The 26308-nt window shown below is 41.2% G+C and overlaps 1 protein-coding gene across 2 annotated transcripts in view; it reads left to right on the top strand.

The window, feature by feature from the left end:
- The window catches only part of Yipf1 (Yip1 domain family member 1), a 33690-nt gene extending 8551 nt beyond the window's left edge, over positions 1-25139 (top strand). For both annotated transcript variants that reach the window (XM_076860327.2, XM_076860328.2), the window contains 5 exons: positions 7410-7526; positions 11019-11185; positions 11548-11730; positions 16254-16351; positions 24508-25139. In XM_076860327.2, the coding sequence (XP_076716442.2) occupies positions 7410-7526; positions 11019-11185; positions 11548-11730; positions 16254-16343 (557 nt within the window). In that variant the 3' untranslated portion in view covers positions 16344-16351; positions 24508-25139. The remainder of the gene's footprint in view (positions 1-7409; positions 7527-11018; positions 11186-11547; positions 11731-16253; positions 16352-24507) is intronic.
- The last annotated feature ends 1169 nt before the right edge of the window (positions 25140-26308 follow it).

Raw genomic sequence — 26308 nt, forward strand, 5'->3', positions numbered from 1 at the left:
AGATTCAGTAATAACCCCCGCAAAGAATTTAGGGAGAAATGCAATTATGTGTCATATTAATGCTAGGATTATGTCCTTTCAGAACTATGCTCTTCAAATGACATTATAGTCCTGAGACAAATGAAGTCACTTTGTCTAAGAGGAGACTGTTGATTCTACTGTTTGTATTTGGTGACATTGGGGAGAGTGTGGAGAAGGTATTTTCATACTTTTCATTAATGTGCTGAGTTCTAGCTCTGCTTTCAGATGAGCTGGCTCCCTTTGGGATTTGGTCACCAGCACGGAAAGTGAGAAACAGGCATGGGTCAGGGAACAGCTGTCATCCCTGACCCCCTTGCTGTCTGAGAAAAACTCTGAGGTCCACACAACCTGAGGAGAGGGTTCAAGCATAGTGGACTTCTGTGTTTGAGGGATGAAGGAAGCCAACAGCTCTGATTGGTTTGTGTGGTAGGGGGTAGACCAGAGACCTTGTGTGCTCGGTCGTATTTCAATCTTGCAATCACATCTTGTATAGTATCCCTACTTTTTCAATGACGAAGCTGGTGTTCAAAGAGGTTTATTAATATATATGCTCAAGTCCTAAACAAGAAACTGTAAATTACGTATGTCCATTATAATAAAGCAAAGGAATTCATGGGAATCTATGGTGTGCCAAGCACTGCACACACTCTAATTCTTACAAGATTGTACATTAAGTGCTATTATCCCTATGTAACTTGAAAAATCTACAGCTAGGAGTTGTCGATCTAATGAAGTAGAACTGGAACCAAGTTTATTACATAAAACCCGTATTGTAGTAAACTGGTGATCTTACATTCTAGACTCTTTTCATCAAGTCGTGGGAATATCCAGTATCTAAAACCAAAAACTGCTCTTGTGGAGGTTGGAAGGCTCTCTTCTCTCAGCCTGTGCTCCCTATGACATTTCCAGAAATTTCTAGAAGTTCCTCCTTGGGATTTCTAAAGCTCCAGGGACCCCTGTGTGAAAACCATTGTTGTACTGGTCTGTGCCTTTCTTTCAAGGGTCTTGTCTCTAGCTATCTTGCTCATTCTCACTTCCAACTAGAGAGCTCTGGAGGAGCAGGCTCAGTGCCTGAGGAAGCCAGGTCTCTAGTGCTGGACAGACAGCTTGGCATAGAGAAGCTCCATATGAGCCCCATATTTTGTGCTAGGCCCCATACTAGTGCCTGAGGATTTAAAAGCAAAGCCACACTCCCCAGCCTCAAGGAGGAAATGAACACCTTACAACGCCAGGCATGGAGATAAGCACTGTTGTACCATTTTGCACTATTTCATTTTTCATGCTCCAAGGTAGCCTTATCTTATAAAAGAGAAAATTGAGGCTTAGGGAAGATAATATTTTTAGATAAGGACATTGAGTCACACAGAGACTCATCAACTTGCCTAAAATCATATGGCTAGTAAGTGGCTGAGCTCAGTTTTCAAATCAGTACCATAGCTCATAATTCATATTTTTTCATCAATTGAAAAAAAAAAAGTGCTATGCTGCTTTTTGTGACAGAGCCAAGATTTGGACCTAAAGTTTGCTTCTTTCCATGGGCTAATGGCCTTATGAGTTTAAAGACAGGATTAAAAATCAGTGAAGGTTAAGTATTTATAGCAGAGAGGACTGGCCTCTGGGGGAAAGGGTTGGGGGAAGGTGATCAGGAAAACGATGACAGAGGATGTGCCAATATGCAGTCCAAGGGAAAAAACTTCCCGCCCACCTCCCGGGCAGGAGTTAGGGGTGGTGGTGGAAACGAGGTTCCTCTGCATGGAGTAGGCTGTCCCCGGAAAAGACCAAATGACATGGAAATATTTTTTTATAAAGCGAGGGTGGGGGCAGCAGGGGGGCAGGACGGCTCTTTGACTTTATCGTGAGCTTCCACACTGGGAAGAGGGGCAGTGTGAGCCCACGTTTGGTTTATTTTTATATGGGGCGCAAAGGCTTTTCCATAGAACATTCCTCACCAAATAAGGGGGTGGGCTGTCCAAGCCCAATGGATTACTCCCAAGTCTAGAGCTATTGGAAAGCAGACTTCCTAGCAGGGGGAAGGCAGTGATCCCGTGCAACACGCAGAGTGGGAGGAGCCACAGTGCAATGCCAGATTAAAAACTTCTTGGCTGAAGGCTAAGTAAAGATGCTGTAATAGCTCAGGGGTGGCCCCCACAAAAACTGATAAATTAATCTCCTGCATTTCAACTTAAAGTGAACATCTCTATACAACAAAATAAGTCATGAGAAAACTTGTAAAAAAAAATTAAACCACATACCAGGAGAAATATTTGCAATATACAAATGAACAAAAGATGAGAAACAAGACTGTAAGTGGAACTCCCACAAATTTTAAGAATCAAACAAGCAACTGGGGGAAAATGGGCAATTCATAGAAGAGGAAACCCAAATGGTCAATAAAAACATAAAAAGATGCCTAGTTCCTGGTGTCGTTTGGATCTGGAATGTCCACCAAGAGCTCATGTGTTGAAGGCTTGGTTCTCCATGCAGCAATGTTCAGAGGTGGGCTTCTGGGAGGTGATTGGATGGCGAGGGTGCTAACCTCATCAGTGGGCAACTGGTAGGTGGTGGGAATAGCAGGCAAGTGGAACATGGAGGAAGTAGGTCGCTGGGGGGCATGCTCTTGGGGACTGTGTTTTGTCCCTGGCCTCTTTCTCTGCTTTCTGGCTGCTATGACTGAGCATCTTTCCTCTGCCAGGCCCTTCCTCCAAGGTGTTTCTGCCTGGGAGCCAGCTGACCGTGCACTGAAACCTTTACAACCATGAGTCCACATAAATTTTTCTTCCTTTAAGTTGTTTTCCTCAGGTATTTGTCAGTAATGAGAAGCTAACACAGCCCCACCTTTAATCAGCAAAATAGTAACTAAAACATTTATGCCAATCATTTTAGCAAACATATATAGGTTGGCTTGTCTTCAGCCATTCATTTAATTCAACAAACACTGAGTATGTATTATGTTAGGTACTGAAGATATAGCATGACTAAAACAGACAAAACCCCCATGCCTTAAGCAGTTTATAATTTATTGAGTTTAACAATAAACAAAATAAGTAAAAAATACTACATATTTTAACTATATATGATTTGTTAGTTACAAATAAGAAGGTAAAAACTTAAAGACAGAGGGACAGGACATAAAATGTGTATGTAGGTGGGTGGACTAGAAAATTTTAAAAGGTGACTTTTGAGTAAAGACCTAAAGGAATCAGGAGTGATTTATATGGATACCTAAGGGAAGAATATTTGAGGCAATAGGATCAGTCAGTGCAGAGACCCTGAGGCAGGAAGCTGCCTAGTATGTTCCAAGAATTGCAAAGAAACTAGAGCAATTGGACCAGAGTGGACAAGGGCCTAGGAAGAGATGAAGTCAGAGAGGCAATGTAGAGGGGAGACCATGTAGGGTCTCATAAGTTACAGTGAGAACTTTAGCTTTTATTTGAGTGAGAAGCTGCTGGAGGACTTGAGCAGAGCAGTGATATACTCCAAGTCAGTTTTCATAAACATTGACACTGTGTTGTTGAGGAGGTGGAGCCACGGGAACTTTTGAATAATGCTGTGGGTGTCTCACTGGTATATAAATTAGAGCAATTTAAAGATGCTCAGACTCTACAACTCGGCAGTTCTCAAAGGTATTTCTTTTTAGAGAAACCTATATGACACCATATAGAAGAATATCAGTCACTACAACAGTGTGGTTTGTAAGAGTAAGTATTTTAAAACAATTTAGATATTTTATCAGCAAGAGACTGGATTGTGGTATATTCATGTAGGGGATTCTGTAGTTTTTAGAATGAGACCTATAAGCATTGGAATGGATAAATCTGAGAACAATGGTAAATGAAAAGAAAGCATGTTGTAGAATAATATGGATGGTATGACACCATTTAAAGGACTTTTAAAGGTGACACAATAGATACTCTGGCTTTTGCTTTATTATTCTTTATGGTTTTGTCTATGTTAGAAATATTTCATAACATAAAAATGTATAGCATGAAAATTTAATTGTAAATACAATCTAACTTAAGGTTCCCTCCCACCCCTACCCTATAAATAGAGTAGGGAAGGGGAAGGGAAAAGGGAAGGGGAAAAGCAAGTGAAGCAGTGGGCAGGCTGTGGGTGGGTGGGTGTGGTTTGATTTTTTTTTTTTTTTGTGGTGCTGGGGATTGAACCCGGGGCCTTATGCATGTGAGGCAAGCACTTTGCCACCTGAGCTTGACACGCTGTTTGGTTCCTGGCTTCCTATAGTGGTGGCTGGGAAGGTTACTGAACCAATCATGATGGCCCTTCTATAGAGGTCTGAGGAATTTGGGTTTTATCCTTAAGCAGAAGGGGTTAATTGAAAGGTTACAAACAGGCAAGAGAAATGTTAATAGCTAAGGGGACAAGAATACTAAGGTCTAAGACAGTTTTCTTGCTCATCATCCCTCCCGAAGGATGAATTATTGAGCTTTAACCAGACAGTTAGAGTGGGTGAGAAAATGTTGATTACCTTCCAGACCATTTGAAAAGACCTTCCCTCCAACTGCTGCTATGCCATTGTACTGGACAGCTTAGGGCCACATTCCAGAGAATGCTGGACAAGTCTTTAAATCAGTACAGTGGCCTTACATATCCACAAGTCTCACATCTATAGATTCAGTCAGCCTTGGATCAAAAACATTTGAAAAATGTTTCATCTGTATTAAATATGTGTAGACTTTTTTCATGTACAGATAACAGTACAGATAACAACTATTTATATATCATTTACATTGTATTAAGTATTATAAATAATCTAGAGATGATTTAAAGTATATGATTTAAAGTATATGGTTGTGCATATATTATATGCAAACACTTTGTCATATTGTATAAAGTACTTGAGCATCTTTGGATTTTGGTATCTTAGGTGTCTAAGAAGTAGTCTACCACAGATATTGAGGGACAGCTATATAAATATCTTTCTGTACCAGGCGTCCTTCTGCTCTTGTTTTAGTCTCCTTTATATCACTGTGACCAAAAAGACCTGACAAGAACAACTTTGAGGAAGAAAAGTTATTTCGACTCACGGTTTCAGAGGTTCAGTGCACTTTGGTCAACTTCATAGCTCTGGGCCCAAAGTGAGGCAGCTCAAGACATGGCAACCAGGAAGCAGAGGAAACAAGCTCTGCTCACCAGGGATAAAATATAAACCCCAAAGGTAAACTCCCAGAGATCTACTTCCCCTACCACATCCCACCTGCCTAGTTACCACCCAGTTAACCTGTATCAATGGAGGATTAGGTTACAGTTCTCATAATCTAATCAGTTCACCTCTGAACATTCTTGTATTATCTCATACCTGAGGGTTTGGGGACACCTCATGTCTAAATCATAACATCCCTCAAGCTAAATTCTGAAGTCACTAATAGGGCTTCTAAAATCCTCTGGCCTGTCCATCTTTAATCTTTGGCTACTCCTTACCTCAAACTTCCTTGGCCTTGAACTGTTTGCTCTGCTCTTGCTGTTCCCTCTTCCTGGATTATTCTTTTCCTTATTCACTTGAAAACTTCTACTCTTTTTTCATCCCGGGTTAAACAACACTTTCTCTAGGTTTATTGCCCTCCTTAGGTGACTGAGGGGCAGCCTGGACTTCACTCACCTCAAATTCTTGGGTTAGATATTTTATTGTCTGCCTAGGGTGCCTGAGTGTGTTTGAGGTAGTGACTCTGTCTCTGTTGCATCACTGTGTCCCTAGCACCTATCCCAGGGCCTAGAGGATACTGGGTACTTAATAAATAATGGCTGTTTAGATCTGAAGTTCTTTGCTTTCTAGTTATATGGTACTATAAATTAATATTTTGGCCAGGTGAGTTCTTATGCTTGGATGGTCTCTGCCTGCCTACAGTACATGGATAGTTTTGTCAATTTATTCAATGAAGCTTTTTGTGGGTTTTGTTTTATTTTTTCCTCTTAGGTGGTAGGCAGACAGAATAGCAGTGAGATTTAGTCTTTGACTAGAACAGATTTGTGGAAGGAAAGCTGATGCTGGTGACTCTTGGAGCCTCCCACTGCCTGTGTTCCCTTTCCCAACCTCCGGTGCCAGTGCTTGGCTCTGAAAAATACTTATAGATTTCTGCTCACTAGCTCCCCCAATACAGTATTTTCTTTTCTTGGTACCAGGGAGTGAATTCAAGGGCGCTTAACCACTGAGTCACATCTCTAGCCCTTTTTATTTTAAGACAAGCTCTCCTTAAGTTACTTAAGTCCCACGTTGATGAGGGTAGCCTTGAACTTGTGTACCTTCTACCTCAGCCTCCTGAGCCATTGGGATTGTAGGCATGTGCCACTGCTCACCACTGCAACAATTTTCTTAATTTTGTCAAGGTGCCTGAAATTATCCCAAAAAGTGTAGCAAAATATTAGTGAAATTGAAAAATGAAATTCATAAAATGTATTAATCTCAATTTAAAAATTATATCTGTTCTACGTAGTATGTATTCTAGGTAGGGAGAGACAAAGATGGTGTTCATAAAATCAAGCAAATGATGAAAGGGGTGTGCAGAGCACGGCACCCTCATCCACTCAGGGGAATGTTTTCTAATCATTAAAAAGGATAAGCCAATTTATATGACTTGCTTTGGTAGAATTTCTAGGCTATTTTAAGGTAAAAATGGAAAATTGCACAGCAGGATATATATGTATGTCATCTATATAAAACCACATACGTACGCATACACTACATTTGCATATATGTGTAGACTATTTCTGGCAGGATTGACCAGAAACTAGTTACAGTGATGAGCTCTAAAAATGCAGAGTTAGGGAGCCGAGAGGGAGGGAAATGTGCTTTTCTCTATATTCCCTTTTGTATCTCTTCAATATGGAACTGTTAATATAGTACTTTTTCATTAAAAGAAGCAAAAAGGGTGGCTTAAACATGTGCACACACACTTCCTCTTTTACACGACCAGAGTGATGTGATAGATTAGATCAGCGTTTGTCTAAAGCTCTTCATTTATGCTATGGAAGGACCTGTCTGATTCAGCTTCTTTCTCTCTGGCATTGACATCTGACATGTAGAAGAGAGAAGTAATCATTGCTTCTTGTATTCTGATGGAAGGCTTAACAAAATGTCTATGAATTTTTTTGATGATCCTCCAATAAAAGAAACTATACACAAATCAATGTCTTTATTTACCTAATTGTGGAAGGTGTTTTGGCCTTTAGATATAATCCTTCTAGTCTTTAAGATAGCTAATTACTGAGTTAATGTTTTGACCTTTTTTTAGAAAAAAAAATTCCCATTAAGTGTTGATTACATCTAAAATTCATTTTCCCTTGCTTGTGAAGAGAGGGAGGAAGAAATTATTCTGTAAGAATCTAAAGGCCAGTGTTTATTTTCCTGTTTCTGAATTTTCTGGTTGCTTTTGCAGGCCCCTTTTGGATATGTGCCACATTGGTCTTTGCCATAGCAATTAGTGGGAATCTTTCTAACTTCTTAATCCATCTGGGAGAGAAGACATACCATTATGTGCCCGAATTCCGAAAAGGTTTGTGAATAGCTTGACTCATTTAGAATGCAGTCAATTTCTAACCGTGAGTCCTTTTACCCACTGAGTGTGTGCCCCTCTCTGCATTCTCTGTTTTAGGGGTTAAACATACCTATTGTCTCTGGGTTTACCACCCATCTATATAAATCGACATTCTCTCTCTCTCTCTTTTTTTTTTTTTTACTATGGTAAATTACACTATTTATATGTGTATGTAAAATTTTATATATACATATCTGAAACATACATAAAATGATAAATTTTATGTTATATGTAACTAGCTTCTGTCTCTTGTGGCAGAAGTTAATCATTTAACTTCTTGGGGCAAGTTAATCATTTCTCTTGACCTTATATTCATTGGTAAAATGGAAATGATAATATATTGCAGGGCTATTTAAAGAGTTGATACATTGTAAATAGGTTAGAATAGTGATTTGTACAAAATGAGTTCAATAAATACTATTGCTAAATAGATATTCCTATATATGTATATAGAGACATGTGTGAGAGAGTATCCATATATCCTTCCTTCTTTTTCTCTCCCTTATATATTGTGTGCTTTTGTATCTGTGCATGTTATATTACATATAACATAAAACTTACCATTTTAAGCATATATTTAACTTAATATATCAAAACTTCAACATTTTAAGATATATTATTCTGTGTATAAGTAGATTCACAGCATTATAAATGCACATAATTTTTAGGAAAGCTGTATTGCAATTGGAAGTTATTCTAAAAACAATGTACAAAAGAACTGTAAGGCAGTGTGCATGAAGGTCTGTATCCTAGCATGATTTGTATCGTCCCAGGACTGGGATAACCTATTGTTATTTAGGTTGATGGCTCAGCTGGCTGAGATTGGCTGTGGCCACAAATGATGAAGCACCCAGAGCAACAGGGGAAGCTGATCTCTTACGCCAAACTGGGGCCTTCTGATAGCAGATTTGCTATCGAGGAGTGTGCAAATGGTCAAGGCCTGGAAGGGAAAATGCAGAAGTGAAGTGATGGGCTTGTAAATGACATTTTTGTTTTAAAACTTACTTTCTTGAATCAGTATTGGGCAGTTAAGAGAAAAGAAAACAGCTTTCAGACACTTGCAGGTGATGCCAAATTGAGGAAGACTGGCTTTATAGGAGACTGACCTGTACTTCCTTCTCAAGTCCTGGCCTCCCTGTCCGCTCTCCTGCTAGGGTAGCTGGAGAAGAACTCCCATTAGACCACTGCAGCTTCTAGCTCTGCCACTGGCTAGCTTCTGCCTCTTGGGACAAGTTAACCATCTCTCTTGGCCTCAGATTCATTGGTAAAATGGAAATGATAATACTTACATTACAGGGCTATTGTAAGAGTAAAGAGTTGATACATGTCAATAGATTAGAATAGTGATTTGTACAAAATGAATTCAGTAAATACTATTGCTAAATAGATATCCATATGTATGTATGTAGAGACGTGTGATAGAGAATCTATATGTCCTTCCTTCTTTTCCTCCCCTTTATTCTGTGTGTGTGTTTGTGCATGCATGTGCACAAGAGAAAGTGTGTAAATCCGTAACCTTCCTTCTCCATCATGGGTTCAGTTCTCACTCTGTTTATCAAATATCTTTGGTTTGAATTTAACTCAATAAATGACATCTATGAGATTCAGATCCTGCCTTCAAGTGGTTCAGTGGTTAAATAAAGCAAGATAGGTGAGTGAATATTGCTGTAAGTAGTTTATGTTAATCTCTTTATTGGAGGTATTTTGACAGAAGAGTAACTCACCCTTCCTGGGGATCTGGAAGCATGGTGGGAGTCTTCATTTCTTCTTAGCCTCTTTGGCTGGGCATCCCAATTTCAGGGATGTGATGTAAGTATTAATAAGATAGAGGCCCTATCAGTAAACATTTTCCCATTTTATATAAACAATATGAATCACATGTGGGATTAGATCCAGCTTTTTCCACCAACTTGTTAATCATGTGACCTTGCTGTGCGCAGTGGCGCACGCCTATAATCCCAGTGGCTTGGGAGGCTGAGACAGGAGAATCCCAAGTTCAAAGCAACGGTGAGGCGCTGAACAACTCAGTGAGATCCTGTCTCTAAATAAGATACAAAATAGGGTTGGGAATATGGCTCAATGGTTGAGTGCCCCTGAGTTTAATCCCCGGTACCAAAAAAACAAAAAAGAAAATCATGTGATCTTGACCAACCCCATAGCTTCTCTGAACCTGTTTCTTCTCAAAAATGAAAGTATAGATTATATGAAGTAATATGTCTACATACTAGTTAATAACATAAAAAGCTAATTTTTTTTTTTTTTTTTTGGTACTGGTGATTGAACCTAGGGGCTATTGTAAGAGTAAAGAGCACATCCCCAGCACTTTATATTTTTTATTTGGAGACAAGGTCTCACTAAGCTGCTTAGGGCTTCACTAAATTGCTGAGGCTGGCTTTGACCTTACAATCCTCTTGCCTCAGACTCCTGAACTACCAGGATTACAGGTGTGTGCCATGTGCCTGACCAAAAAGCTAATTTGTGTGTGTGTGTGAGAGAGAGTTAAAAAATGCTCTGGGGAGGCTCAAAGCATTTTGGGTAATCCATGTCTCTTCTTTTTCTTTTTCTTTTCTCGTGTTAGGGATTGAGCCCAGGGCCTCACACATGCTAGGCAAGTGCTCCTACCACTGAGCTACATCTTAACCAGCCTGAATGTAATTGCTAGGGGGCCTTTGTTCTTGCCAGAATGTGTTAAATGAATTACCTATTTAGTTTCACATAGGAAAGGCTGATGCCATGGCTTACTCATGTTTTATGACCCTCTACTCTGAAAGTGGAAGGCAAGTCCTCTAGGGCATGCTGCTCCGAGAGGAAGAGGAGAGTAGTATAGTGATATATTGAATGCTCCTGTTCCAAGGAGCTGCCAACTAGCACTTCCACCACCAAGGCAGTTATTTATGTAAGGAAGAAAGTGAAACTAGAGAATAGTTCAACAATTTATCAGTGATTTGGAACTCTGTATTTCAGGAACAGAAGGATCTCTAAATAGCATGCAGAACAAGTTAATCTGTACCCAGGGCATTTTAATAAATTTTCTAAAGAAATCAGTGTCAGCTCTTGTTTTGCTAAGGAGGATGTGTTCTTCCAAGGGGATAGTTGGCTTTTATTTGATTGAAATGCTCAGTGTACTTACCATTGTGTCCCTCTGAAGTATCTCAGTTGTTTAATAATATAAGTTATTAGTTATCAAATGAACTATAAAAACTATATAGGAGAATACTAGTCATCATCACAAAGGTAGACACAGAAAATTCAGTAGTTCACAAACATTTACCAAGTGCCTGTTATGAGTCAGGTCCCACGCCCAGGAAATAAAGACTAGCAAGATGTGATCCCCCAGTCCATTGATGTACATTGGCATGTTTAGAAAATCAGGACAGTTAGGTATCAGAAGTGCTCTGATAGTATGTTAAAGCTCTACTGGGGATGAAAACTGTGTCCTGTCGTCCGCAGTGTCCATAGCAGCTACCATCATCTATGCCTATGCGTGGCTGGTTCCTCTCGCCCTCTGGGGTTTCCTTGTGTGGAGAAACAGCAAAGTTATGAACATCGTTTCCTATTCGTTTCTGGAGATTGTGTGTGTCTATGGCTATTCGCTCTTCATTTATATTCCCACAGCAGTAAGTACCACACTGTGGAACAGACTCTGGGTGAAGCTCTGTTCTTGGTTGAAAGTTCCACCAGGCATTGTTATTTCCAGCCTAACACTCATGTGCTCTTGACATTCCCCTTTGAATTTAAAGTTCAGCATGAACAGGGTTTGGGGGTGAGTGCCAGATCATGAGCCCTTGGTTATGAAAGGGTCCACCTCAGTCTGCATGCTGGTGGCGTTTCTCCAGTTTGTACTGAAAACCAGACTGGCAGCGGGGGCCCAGCTGCTGATTGGCTGCGGGTATATAAACATATGTGCCTGGAATGAGCAAATACCTCTTTGAAATGCCTCCAAGAAGCCTCTCCCCACCTCCCTTTTCTTTTCTTTCAGATACTGTGGATTATCCCTCAGAAAGCTGTTCGTTGGATTCTAGTCATGATTGCCCTGGCCATCTCAGGATCTGTCTTGGCAATGACATTTTGGCCAGCTGTTCGTGAGGATAACCGGCGCATTGCATTGGCCACAATTGTGACGATTGTGTTGCTTCATATGCTTCTTTCTGTGGGCTGCTTGGTATGGTCTCATTTCTGTATTCTTTTAGTGTGTATTATATGCAAATGCTCAATGACCTCAAATTGTTAGATGCAACAGTTCTTTTAAAATAGCCTCCATGAAGTCAGCACTGTTTTAGACTCTCCTCTTCCCTCTTTAGAAGGAAGTGGTCTAAGTTAAAAGAATTTGATTGTAATCTCTGTAATCTGGTTAAAGTTTAGTGTCTTGCCAGAGGAAGTGTGGGTGGACATGTGCCTCTGTATCGAGTTGGGGAGCAGGATTGGGGGGACTCTGCCTTTGGGTGCCTTGATGGTTTCCTGCGTGTATCTAGGACTTATGACATTTGAAGTTTCATAGGTAGAAAGAATGAAGTCAAATACAGGACAGTGGAGTTGTTTTTAAAGTGGACCACATTTAGAGCAGGTGTTGAGTTCCTGTGTCTAGATGTCTTTTTAGGAAGAGCCTTTGCTTTTGATTCAGGCAGCTTACACTTTTGGCTATGTGAGCTTGTATATAGTTCTATGTTTCTCTGAATCTTAATTTCTTCCTCTGTTGTATGATAATAATTCCTGCTTGTAGTGTGTTTCTGAGGATGAAACAAAATAATACATAGAAAGCATTTAACATAAAACTTGTCTTATAAATGTCCATAAATTAAGTCCCTTTCCTTTCATCCTATGGAGACATGGCTGATCCCTTAAAATGCTGCAGTGCCCATTCTGGATCCTTCTGTCTATTGAGGAATAATGTCCTTTCCGTTATAACTTACTCACTCACTGTAATACCTTACATCAGCATCTTTCCATGTCTCTCCTGAATTTTTCCCCATTGTATACTTTCCTGAGAAGTTGGTGAAGAGGAGGAGGCAGAAGAAAAAGAATTGTCTTTTAAAGCGCTATAAGAACTAGCAAGGAGCAGGGAGGATTGAACACTGGAGTAGGGAAGTATTATCATTTTCTTTATTAATAAGAACCTATTTCATGTGGTACCTATGGCAAGATCTTTACCTCCTGTACCTCTAATTCCTTCTGGGATAAATGGCATTGAAGCTGCCCATCTTGCTGCTCAAGAACTTTCTAGAAGAGGGCATTACTAAGAAGTAGAAAAGGCCAGGTGCAGTGGTACATGCCTGTAATCCCAGCAGTTTGGGAGGCTGAGACGGGAGGATTGGAAGTTCAAAGCCAACCTCAGCAACTTAGCGAAGCCCTGAGAAACTTAGTGAGACTCTGTCTCTAGATAAAATATAAAAAAGGGGTGGGGATGTGGCTCAGTGGGAAAGCACCCCTGAGAACCCCTGGGTTCAATCCCTGGTACCAAAACAAAAACCCTGGACTGGGAGGTGCATAGCATTGTGAACCAAGGCAACTTAACACTTAGAACCTTGGTTTCCTCTTCTGTCAAAGAGATTCATATCTTCCTGGGCTTCTGTGAGATTCAGTGAGATGGCTGCAGAAGCCCTTCATATATTATAAAGTGTTCTTCAGAAGGAAAGATGTTAGGAAAAGAGCCCCATGTCATCAGAAGCTGATGGGGCCTGTCTGCTGCATATTGCTCCATGGTGCCCCAGCAGAAGTGGTCCAAGGCCACACAACTCACACATAAACTAAAGCTTAAGCCTCCCATTCTCTTCATGGTGCCCTTTCATTGGTGCCGCTCACCAACTTCCCATCTTTCTCCTGAACTTTTTACCCATTATGTACCTGGTTGAGAAGTTGGTGAGTGGTGAGGAGGTAGGAGAAAAGGCATCTGTTTAGCTCCCTGGGGTCTCCAGAGCAGGGCAGATTGGATTGTGGGGTAGGAAGGCACGTTGGGAGCAGGACGTCCTCTTGAAGGACAAGGTCCAATTTTCTCCTTGTGGAGAAAGGGAAACTCCCTGTGGTCAGTTGTTTTGCTGCCCCCGACTCCTCACCCATTCTAGGGCCTGGGTTTTGTTTTCTGCACTGGAGATGGCCTCCTCCTTTTTCTTTTGGATGAGGACTAGATTGGAAGTGAGGAGACTCAGTTTCAGTCCCAGTTCCACCACCCCCTGCTTTGGTTATTTCCCACTCTGCACTCCTATCCTTACTTAGAAAAAGGAGCTGATCATGCACACCATATTAACATCGTTACTGTTATAAGGATCAAGTGATATTTGTACCATAAAAAATATGACGTTGTACAAACGAGAGACATTATTATTATTATCAGAAGGGCAGAGAGAGGAATTGGCAGGGGAGTTATTTAAGCTGAGGGGCACCAGCTAAACCAGACAGCCTGGCTTCCTCAGACTCTCCTGGGAAACATGGATTTGTGTTTTTGCCTTATTGCAGTGAAGCATGTAACAGTCCCACACCTGCTGAGGGCCCCTTGGTGATTGTACATGCAAATGATCTCTTAAGTTTTTACTGGAACACACCTGGTAGGATGGCTAAGAAAGCACCCGGAGGATACATCTTTGGCTGGGATGTTTAGAGCAGTATTAAGCCTCTGTTTGTGTGGTTACAGCTTATAGATGGACCCGAGTCCTATCTCTACTGTGTGCCTTCCCTGAGACCTCTGCAGTACAGATCTGAGACCAGCCTAGACCTGGTGCCAAATTGTAGCCATGTGGGAGGATAGAAGAGTATGAACCATGGAGGTGGACAGAACTGGATTAGAATCCCAGCTCAGACACACAGTTGTATAGCCCTGGGAGAATCTCTGAGTCTCAGCTTTCTCATCTTTAAAATGGGGATAGATTTTCCTACTAACAGGTTTCTGAGCTGATTTATGATTATGTGCCTGGTGCATAGTAGGTGCTCCCAAAATGGTAGCTGAGGTTGTTATTAAGCACTTGTTGAATTAACATATAGAATGAAAACTTGTTCAAGAAATGGTGTTTAGAGATCTTTTTTTTTTTTAATCATTCAGTTTTACAGATAAGAAAACAGGCCCATGGGTTGGGGCTGGGGCTGAGTGGTAGCGCACTTGCCTGGCGTGTGTGAGGCACTGGGTTCAATTCTCAGCACCATGTATAAATAAATAAAATAAAGGTCTATCAACAACTAAAAAACTTAAGGAACTTATTATTAAAAAAAGAACAAAAGGAAGAGAGAAAGAAAGAAAACAGGCCCATAGGGTGGAGGGGCTTGTCCAGAGTATAGTGCAAGTTAGCGGCACAGTGGGCTGTAGAACCAGGGCCTCTTGGCTCTTCCATATGAAGACGGGTTCCTCCCATAGCCAAGAAGAGCACCACCTACCTGCACCTGCACCCTGGGTCTTTGTGCTCCTGCAAGAGGATTGGAGGAGGCCTGAATGGTATGGGCAGTATGGCCTCTGTCCTCAAGTTTGGGACTGTTTTTCTGTACCCCAGAAAACAGCTGCAGGAAGGGGCCCTGGGAGGAAGGCTTTTAAAAGTAGTGGAATTGTCCTCAGAATATGACAAACTACGTGAAGTCTGCTGAAAAAGGTGTCAGTGGAAAACTGAAAAGGTCTGTTAAAGAGTTAAGGAGAAATAGGATTGTGCTGGGGAAGCGTCAGCATGTGGTGTTGGTGCCCTCTTCTGGCTGATAGAGAGCACAGCTGCTGAAAAATTGTTCTTGAGTTGGTGGCTTTTTAACTTCTCTCAGTTGGTGGCACTGAACCTAGGGGGAGCCATGAACACTTTTGGTTCTTTTTTTGTGTGGGGAAGGGCACATAGAGATTGAATGCAGAAGCGCTTTACCCCTGAGCTATATCCCAGGCCCTTTTTAGTTTTTGAGACAGGGTCTTACTAAGTTGCCCAAGCTGACCTTGAACTTGAGATAGTCCTGTCTCAGCCTCCTGAGTCTCTGGGATTACAGGTTTGTGCCACTGCACCTGGCTCAGTGGTTCTTGATACACCTTTCCTTTGAATAACCAGTGTTCAAAGCTAGTAAGACTGGTATTTTCCTGGGCTAAAGTTAGGATTCTCAGACCTTGAGACAGCAGGGAGGACCCTCCTTGATGTCTTCCCTCCTCTACCTCCTGATTTTTGACAGTTAAATTACAGGTGGTGAGTGGGAGCCCTTATCTAACCTTTCATTTCCTAGCTTGAAGAATTAGGAGGGGAAGCATGCCTAGCATTTTCTTTTCAAGGTCTTTTCAGAAAGCCAACTAATGGTTTAGCAGCAATCTGTCATAGTTCAGTTCATTAGGTACTAATTGTTTACATAGTGTGCCAAGCTCTGTGCGGGGTGGTAGTGACACAGAAGCAAAGACAGATCATCTTTGCACTGAAGGAGAGACTAGAATTAGGAACGTGTACTTTGGAGTCAGAGGGACCTACCTTTGAGTCCTGGCTCCATCACCCATGTACTATGTGTACTTGATCAAACAACAGTGTCTCTGAACCCAAGTTTCTTCACCTGTCAAATAAAGAAAATTGTAATGACGTCACAGGGTTGTAAGAAGGATTTAGTGAACAATAAATGGTAGTAGCAGATGAGTAATTGAGACAGACATAAACAGATAGTTGCAGGTCAGTGTGGTCATAAATATGGCAGGGGGATTGTGGGGACTGAGGACCATGGTGTCTTAACTTTCTCTTCATGCCTCTCTTCTTTCAGGCATACTTTTTTGATGCACCAGAGATGGACCATCTTCCACCAGCTACAGCTACTCCAAACCAAACAGTCGCAGCAGCTAAGTCCAGCTAGCAAGGAAAGTAAGAGATTGTATTTTTATCTTGTGTGTGGTGTAGTAAAAAGTGGGTAGCATCATCAGTTCTGCTACTGTTGGAGTCAAGAAGAGAGAGGGCCAGACCCTTTTGTCTTTGTACACTATTTCATGTGGTATATCTGTGTATATGTCCCTCTTGTTGAAAGCTTCAGTTCTGATATTGGTATCAATTTGGTCTCATAGAATTGGGGAACATGAGCTCTTAGATTCTGCAGTAAGAGAAGCCCCTCCTTTGCCCTGGGATTCCCCCTCCCCTACTCCTTGTACCCTTGCTAAAGTTAGGATGGGTTTCCTCTATTTCCTAATAGACCTGCTGGTTTTTCTAGCATTTCTGTGACTTCTCAGGCTGGCTTCAGACCCTGAGTTGATGCCTCTTGAATTAATCCTGGAATCCTCCAAAGGCTTCTAAATTGTTATGCCTCATTTAATACCAGGGCCTCTGAGGTGATTCCATTGTCAATGGCTGGCTGAGTTGGTCACGGTATAGGGAAGAGACTTCAGGGTTTGTTCCTCGCCTCCCTCTATTACTTCCTCAGCATCCACAGCTGTGCTCATGCTGAATTTGTGTGTGTGTGTACACGCACACATGCATGTTGTTAGGGCCCAAGCCCAGGCTTTGTTCACACTAGGCCAGCACTCCACCACTGAGCCACTTCCCCAGCTTCAACTTTTTGCCGTTGCTGGAACATATCATGTCTTTGTGCTTGGAGTTCCAGTTGTCTAGAATGTTTATTCCCTTCCAATAGCTATCATTCACCTTGTGATCTCATTACACTTTGCACACATCACTCTCTTATGGTGCTTGACATACTAATTGTGTGTCTGTCTGTCCATTAATTTGGTCATTTAGTCTTTCATTTGTCTTCATGAGTATCAGTATCCATGAGAGCAAGGGATAGGTTTCTTTCTGGTGTACAGTGAATACAGTATCCATGAGAGCAAGGGATAGGTTTCTTTCTGGTGTACAGTGGGTACTCAGTGGCATTTGTGGGATGAATGAATGAAGCAATACTCTGCACAGGATCTCACTGTGGGCCCAGAACCTGTACTGTTTTGAAATCACTTGCTGACCTTTTTGCCCAAGCTGTTCTCACTCTTATAGCAGTGGGGTATATACAGAGATCGGGGCTTTACTGTCAAATATAATTAAATTAAATCCTGTTTCTACCCATGTACTTGCAGTGTGCCTTGGGAAAGGGGTTTACTCTCTTTGAGCCTTAGCTAACTTATCTATAAAACATGGATGATACGACCTATGTTATAAGGTGGTAGTAAAGATGAGAAACTAGAAGTGGTATTTATAAAAGCTTCTGGCACAAAGTTAAGGTACCCAATAATAAAATCAATGCTGCCTCCCTGCTGAAAGCAGGCCAACAATTTGTACTGAAATTTGGTAGATCCGCCTAACTTTCTTTTGATTCTTAATTTGCTTTTTGGAAAACAAGACTTCATGTTACAGGCCCTGCAGACTGACAAGATGTGGCTGGTCAAAGTTGCCTCCAGTGACCTCATTGCTAAGACAGTCTCCTTCGCTGATGGAATGATATGGGAACTATTGTAAAATGTCACAGGTCATCATCTTCCCATCTTTTCATCTTCTCATGGGTAGATGTTAGAATAAAAAATGGTCAGAACCCTGAGAGAGAGTATGGGCTTCCATGATCATTTTACAATAAGGAGGCTTAGGCAAGAAAACACAGTACCTTGCCCCAAAACACTGAGTTTTGTGACAAGCTAACATGCATATATTATATTTCATTATATAGAAGATTTCCAGATCACTTTCTCAGTGGTTTTCTTACCAGTCCTGTTCACCCATAGTATAGATGAAGTGGCAGGGCTGGAATTTGATTACTAAGATCACCTGCTGCTTGGAGGCAGAACTAGGACTTGAACCTAGGTCTTAGAAGCCCATTTTGAGTTCTGCTCTTGTTTTTGATTGATGTTCTTTTTACCACCAAAATTCACAGGCTACACTGCTGGCATTTGACCTTTTTTGGAGCCCTCCTTTGATAATCTAGAGATGGCTATAGTTCAGAGGTCCTCACATATCTTTGACTTTATGTCCTCTCACTGAGTTTGAGTCCTGTACTACTTATCTGTTGCTGACTAACAAAATCAACTCAAATTCACCTTTTCATAGAATCTGGGCATAGCTTAGCTTGCTCCTCTCCTTCAGGTTCTCTTGCAAGGCTGCAATCAACCGTGATCCAGGATTAGGGTCTCATCTGAAAGCTAGACCGGGGAAATATCTTCCCATCTCACATAATGTTGTCAGGATTCATTTCCTTGTAGCTTGTTAGGATGAGGGCCACCTTGCTGACTGACAGTCTTCTGGAAGCCATCCTTTGTTCCTTACCATGTGGGCCTCTTCATTTGAAGGCTACTTCATCAAAGTCATAAAGCAAGAAAGAAGTAATCTTACATTATGTAAATGTGGAAGTGACAGTTGTCACTTTGTTGTATTCTATTAACTAGAAGCAAATAACAGGTCTTGCCTACATTCAAGAGGAGGAGATTACACAAGGATACAAATACTTGGAGACAGGGATCATTGAGGCCATTTTTTAGTCTGCCACAAGCACTAACCAGTGATAGTGTATATTTGAATTATTTGCACATACTGTCATCAGTTTATATACTATTTTAAATATTTTTTTTTATTTATCAATGGACCTTTGTTTTATTTATTTATATGTGGTGCTGAGAATTGAACCCAGTGCCTCACATATGCCAGGCAATTGCTGTACCACTGAGCCACAACCCAATCCCTATTAAAGTTTAATCCTATTTAAAATACATGAACTGTAAGTAGAAGTTCTATTTTCCTTTCACTACCTCAGTGGATTGGTTGTGGAGCCTGCTACCTTAAGATGAGCAGATGACAGCTTATTTGCATTAGAGTTTCTTGTCTATACACTAATTTAGCTCATCCTATAGATGGCCTCCATTGACTGTTGGCAGAGAAGGCCTAGGGCATGCTGGGTCCCTTCCTTAGACTGGAGTCCATGGCAGAAAAAAATGGATTCATGTGTATTTGACTTGGTCTCTGTGGTGCCTGGACTCATGCCCAACTGGCACTTATGGTGCAGGGGCTGGACTCTTGTGGGGAGGGTGGATGAGCCTTTGTAAGATGAAAACACAAGTCGGGCTGAGTCCTTTACCTGAGGACCATTTACTCCCTCACTCACATAGTTAGTGGCCCTTGTGAGCCATGCCTTGGAGACTTTGAAAGTCAGATACAGTATCTGCCTCAAGGAGCCTCAGTCTGATAGGGAGAATAGTCTAACAGGTAATGCCATGTTGTGCGGAATGTGCCTTAGGCAGGTTGTCAACTGAGGACTGTGGGAGACACAGTGACTCAGACAGTTTCCCAAGAGGCTCTAATTTGAACTAGGTCCTGAAGATTAGGTAGAAGCAATTAGTTTCCTGTTGTTCTAAAAATAGTAGTCAGCTTCCCATGGCTTTTGGGAAGGTGAAGATATAGGTTGATCAGTGAGATCTAATGATACCATGTGGGCCCACATCTCTAAGCATAAGAAAATTTGAGCCCAGCTAGATGGGGACAGAGATGAGAACATTGTGGCAGCACTTGCCTGGGCCTTTCCCTTGGCCCAGAATATCCACCATCAGCCCCATTAATGGCTTTCTTGACCTGGTTCTGAGCTGGGGCTTCAGTTCCTTCTTTGCAGTTTGTTGTAAAGACTCCAGACCAAGAACCCCAGTGCTGTAACCCTTCAGAGAGTCAGAGCAGTGTCTGAGAAGAGCCTGGCCTTTGAGCCCTTGGAGATTTCACACTCTGGTTTACACCGATTTGACACCTCTGGGCTTTGCTCAGATCTGTAAACTTGGGTGTCAGCACCTCCATTTGGGTGTCAAGTCTCCAAATGAGATAGTGATGAACAGCTTCTTTGCAGCCTCCCTGGCAGAAGCATCAATTGCTTTGCCAATAAGAGGAACTGTCCAGAGCCCTGGGCGCTGCAGATTTATGAGCTGGCTGTGCCTTCTACTGTAATCTCTGGACTCCCAGCTTTCACCGAAAAAGAATGGCTTCTAATCTCAACGATAACCTTCCCCACGTAAATCTGTGCACTGGAAGGCTTAGCCTGGAACGAGTTCCTGGGAGAGCATTAACCCCTCCTCACCCTGTAACCTGAGGATTCTAGGGGAGCCTCTAATTACTTGTAAGCAGGGAAGCTTCCCTACATAAATCATTGAGATAGTATAAAGAATGTCTGGTGTCAGTCCTTTCTTTTTCATTAACTTTTAACCCGAGGGCCACTGCCATTTCTTCTCTGAGCCAAGACCCAGGTAAAAATCCTGGAAACTACCTGGGAAGCTCTGCTTTGGCTTGAGGGATAGTGTTCATGAAGGACTGCATCCAGAGTGGGCTGCCTTCCCATTGGCGGTGACCAGTGTGTCTGTCCAGAGGAGAGCAGCCAGCAGATAATTGTATTGCAGTGTGATAAGGGATTTAATAATAGATGAACAAAAGGCTTCTGGAAAGTTCTTTGTAATTAAAACCCTCCTGATTTGATACACAGGGTTTGTATGCAATTATCCTTTCCCTCACTCATGTTGAGAGTTTATTTTATAAGGTATAAACCATCTTATTGGTTTATGCATATCAGTTTTTAAATTCTGAAATCTGCTTTAACTCAATGTTGTAATCCCCTTTAGCCCCATATCCAAACTGCATGATTTCATACCATTGCTGACACTATTATCTATGCTTTGCAAATCAACTGGTTCTAAAATATCCCTGTGCAAAGAATCTGTTTTTGGTCCCTGGGATATTTCTTTCTTAATTTTCTTCTTAGTTCTCTTTGGGGGAACCTGGAGTGGCAAATACAGCACAATAACCTTGTAATTTTTTTTAACTTGGTAGAAAAATTAAACATAGGCAAAAGTAGAATGAATAGTAAATACAAATTTACCATTCGTTTTGTGCTAATTTTTTCAACAATTGCCAATTCATGGCCACTCACCTACTCCCCATCTTTTTCCTCTGTCTTGTTTTGAAGCAAATCTAAAATATCCTGTTATTTCATCCATACATATTTAAATTCAGTATCTATAAAATAGAGACTCTCTTAAAAACATAGTCACCCAGGATGACAGCACACACCTGTAATCCCAGCCACTTTAGAGATTTGGAGGCTGAGACAGAAGGATCGCAAGCTTCAGCAACTTAGGGAGACTGTTTGGGGAAAAAAAGAGGGGTGTGTTGGGAACATAGCTCAGTGGTAGAGCACACTGGTTCAATCTCAGTACAGTGGGAGAGAAGGGAAGGTAACAACCACAATAACATAATGACATCTAAAAAATAACTTTAATATCAAGTATGCTTTAATGTTTGAATTTCAAATTATAACTACCATAACTTTTTTTCAGCTTGTTTAATTCAGATCCAAATAAGGTCCATTCATTGCAACTCTTTGATGTATCTAAATTACAGATTCCTACTCCATTTCCCTGTTGATTTTTCCCATTTATTTGTTGAAGAATGTTTATACTGTTGTTTCTCTCTGTATGGGTTTTGCTGATGGTATTTCCATGATTCATTTAAGAAGTTGTTCTGTTCTTTGAATTAGTAGTTGGTTCTAAAGGATTGATCAGATTCATGGGGATTTTTCTACTTGATGTTTGCTGCTGTATACTTCAATCCCCAAACTCAATGTCAAATTATCTCTCTTTCATTTTAGTGGCCATTAATAAGCAATGCCTAGATCTGTTATTCCATTATTCCTATCTTTCTTCATTTTTAAGAATATTTTATTAGTTGTTGTTGTACCTTTATTTTTATGTGGTGCCGAGAATCGAACCCAGGGCCTCACACATGCTAAGCATGCACTGTACTGCTGAGCCACAACCCCAGCCCTCTTCTTTATTAATTAGGAAAAAAAAGTCTCCCTTCATCTATTGTTTGGTGATCCAGCAGTATAGTTTGTATAAGAAAGGCAAGATAAATGATTATTCTTTTTAGTTTACCTCCTTTCAAAATAGTTGGTTTTTAAGTACTCTTCAGCAATGACCCATTAGCTCTAGCCTACCGCAAGTGTTATCTTTATTGATGCTCAAAATTTCCCCTTTTTGGCTATTGGGAGCCTCTACAGATTGGCTTCTGGTTTGTCTTGACATGGCCTGGGAGTCACTGATAACTATATTGCTATCAGTTATGACAACTGTCCCTGGCTTATTTTGAATATTTCCTGTTCTACATCAAGCCTTTTCTTTCAGTGGGGAATAAGTATTTCAGGATCATAGTCTGGAGCTTGTGGTGCTCATTGCAGTGGCTTGGCATTGTGTCAGGCCTATTTAGTGTTCAAAACCAGGAAATAATATTTGTCTGCTTGTTTGATATTTGCTTTTAAAAACAGATATGCTGTGAGTTCATACTGATGCTTCCGATTTCTATTTAATGTTACAAAGTTTTTACCGAATTCTTTTATATTTTTATCTCCTTTCTCCCTAAGATCTCACTTCTCAATGATGCCACTAATGATAGAATTGGAATATCACATGAGTATTTACTTGTTTTATCCACCATATGTTCACAACAATCTAATAATAGTATAAACACTACCACTAATTATTGGAAATATTACTTTAAAATCTTTTAAGAATTTTTTTTTAAGTTCTGGAATGCCCTTCCTTGCCTTATGTACTTGGCAATTTCAGAAGGATCCCCTTCAGATACCCTCTCCTCAAGGGTGTGTGTGTGTGTGTGTGTGTGTGTGTGTATGTATGTGTGTTTGTGTGTTTTATTTCTCCAGGTAATATTACTTACTTCCTTCCCTGCTTTTTTCTTTTTTTTTTTTTTTGGTACTAAGGATTGAACCCACCAGGGCTGCTTAGCCACTAAGTCACATCCCCAGCCCTTTTTCACATTTTATTTTAGAGACAGGGTTTCGCTGAGTTGTTTAGGGCTTTGCTAAGTTGCTGAGGCTGGCTTTCATCCTCCTGCCTCAGCCTCCTCAGTTGCTGGGATTATAGGTGTGTGCCACCACGTTGGCTTTATAGTCTTATTCAGCTCTTAGTATGTTTTTCTGTTATGGTAGTTTTCTTGTTTATTGTATCTTCCTGAGGGCAGAGCTTTATTTACCAATATGGCCCTGCACCCAGCAAGCATTTATAGCAAGCTTGATCTTGAACAGATGCTAATTAGTATGCATATAATGTGATGCCCCAAATTTCCCTGGCCAAGTTACTAGGGAAGTTTTTATTTGTTTATTCACTGGGTCTGATCTGTGCTAGGTACCAAGGCTACTGGGATGAACAATGGAAATGGATCTTCTACATCCCAATTGTATATCTCATGCATTGCACAGACTAGAAGGCCCCCTCTAAATTAAAGAGATATGACTATGGAAACTTCTGATTGGAATACCCCAGATCAAGCAGTGGTGACACTGGCCAGATTTGGGTACAGGGCTGGGGCAAGGAAAGGAGCAGAGAATGCTTATGCCATAGTGACAAGGACCTAAGCAACTTAGCAAGACCCTTCTCAAAATATAAAAAGGACTGGGGATGTTGCTTAGTGGTTAAGCACCCCTGCGTTCCACCCTCATACCTAATAATAATAATAATAATAATAATAAAAATAATAATACCTGACCATGTCTTTGTATCACTCACCTACTTAAAAACTTCTTTTCTGCTTTGTATTATCTAAATAAGAAAGCCCAAACTCCTTGAATTGCCATGATCTGCCCTTAAGGTATGTCCTGCCTCATACCCTTGTGTTTAACCCTGGGTTTCAACTATCACAAACAGCTTTCCACCACCCAAATCTTTTCAAGTCCTTTCACACCCATTTTACCAGCCCTTTTCTAGTTCCTAACACAGTGCTGCCACAGAGGAGAGAAAGAAGGCGGGTGAAGGTAGTTTGAGGATCTGGGTAGGAGATAGTCACTGGATTTCCAAATACAGGAAAACTTTAAAAAATGTGATCTCCCATCCAATGTGAGCTCAACTTCGAGCACAAAAATCAGGACTCAGGGCTCAAGATTTTGGGAACTGGTGACAGCAGATAGTTTCTGATATTGAAGTTACACCTTTAAACATTAAGTACCCTTTTCTAAAATTTACCTGTCTGTAAGGGAGAAGCTTTATTTTGAAAGTCACTTTTTTGTTTTTCAGTTCTCTTTATGTTTTTGGGAGCATGGTTCTTCTGGACATGGCCTCCGTGGCAGGAATGCAGAATGGCCAAGGCTGGCAGGAGACTGATAGATGGTGCCATACTGGATGAAGCCTCATCACCTGTTTAATAAACAAAAATTAAAATATTACTCTGAGGGTGTAGCTCAGTGCCAGAAAGCTTGCCTGGCATGTGTGAGGCTCTGGATTTGATCCCCAGCATCATTAAAAAAAAAAAAAAAACACAAAAATTAAATGTTGTTGAGCAGATGTGTCTTTAAGCCCTTCTTTTCCACCCATCAATCACTGCTGTGACTGTGTGCTGATTGGCAATGAAATGGGAGGGGATAGGTTAGGCATGCTCAGATGCCTTCCTGTTCGCCTCCCAGCCAGATGATGTGCTTCACTGGAGGCTACCCCTAACACCTGAGATTCATTTTTCCTACTTCTACAGTACTTTCTCTGAGTTATGTTCAATTACCTGGGTGATCCTACTTGCTCCAAATGCTTGCTGCGCTAAAGTAGCCAAACAGTATGATTTTGGGTTGGGATTAAATGGGAACTTGGAAAATTGTCTTGTTAACTTGATATTGGGCAACTGAACCTAATGGTTGCAAAATAAATACCTCACACAATGTCTGTGTCTGCATTTCATGGCTTTGACCTCAAGTTTTTCTTTGAGGTTTTATCTTTAGCATGTTGGAGGCTGCTGGGAATCTGATTTAAAGTACTAGTTGTAATGATGCATGGGTTAAAATGGAGAGCTGAATTTTTCCTCCTATAAGTATATAACATTAGTTCTAAAGAACATATTTATTTGCAACCCATTTTGACATATGAGTTTTAGAAATTTTTCTTAGGGTTCTTTGAGTGCTTCAAGGTGGCAAGACTTCCTGACTAGAGTGAGCAAGCCATGGCTTAACCACATTAGTAGTTTTATTTTCCTCACATAAATAGAAGTTTAGAGAGAGTCTGAGGTTACTATGGCTGCTCCATGATGTCATCAGATGTTCCAGTGACTTCTAACTTTTTGTTTTTCTTGTGTTCAGCAGTCTTGACCATGATTGTCATCATCTGATCCCAAGATACCTGTAATCCAGCAAGTGTAGGTAGTGCACATCCTGGCTCTCACGGAAATCATGTGTGTGATCTTTCAGGCTCAGCAAAGGCTTTACCTGACAGGCCTTGAGGGGAAAGCAGTCCTCTCAGATTCGGTGTAAATCCAGTGCTTTACTTAGTTCATGCTCTTATGTGTATCTGCATTTCTAGCTCAGGCTTCTCCATTTGAAGGCCTCTTTATAAAAGTAAAGGAGAAAACTCAGCTGCTCAGGAGGCTGAGGCAGGAGGATCGTGAGTTCAAAGCCAGCCTCAGCAATTGAGCAATTCCCTAAGCAACTAAGCGAGACCCAGTCTCTAACTAAAATATATAAAGGCTGGGGATATGACTCAGTGGTAAAGCACCTCTGGGTTCAATCCCAGCACCACCCCCCTAAAAAAAAAACAAAGTGAAGGAGAAGAGCCCTAGCTATGGCCTTTCTAAGGTGCCGCTGCTGAGACTAACTTATTGAAGGTGGGTGGAGGAGATAGCTGAAGATACTTTTCTTCACTTTCAATTTTCAGTCCTTAGCCCTTCCCTCTTCCTCTCTCTGGCTCCTGGGTCTATAAAGTGGCAGAGGCCTTTTGTTTAGGAATCCCTTGCCAGTGAGACAATTCCCACATCTGCACGAATCCACTTGACCCTTGCCTGACATTGTTCCATGGGGAAAAATGGATGATTAGGGAAGCTGGTGCTTTCTCCACTTGA

This window comes from Callospermophilus lateralis, chromosome 7 (assembly GCF_048772815.1).
Source record: "Callospermophilus lateralis isolate mCalLat2 chromosome 7, mCalLat2.hap1, whole genome shotgun sequence".
Lineage (NCBI taxonomy): Eukaryota > Metazoa > Chordata > Mammalia > Rodentia > Sciuridae > Callospermophilus > Callospermophilus lateralis.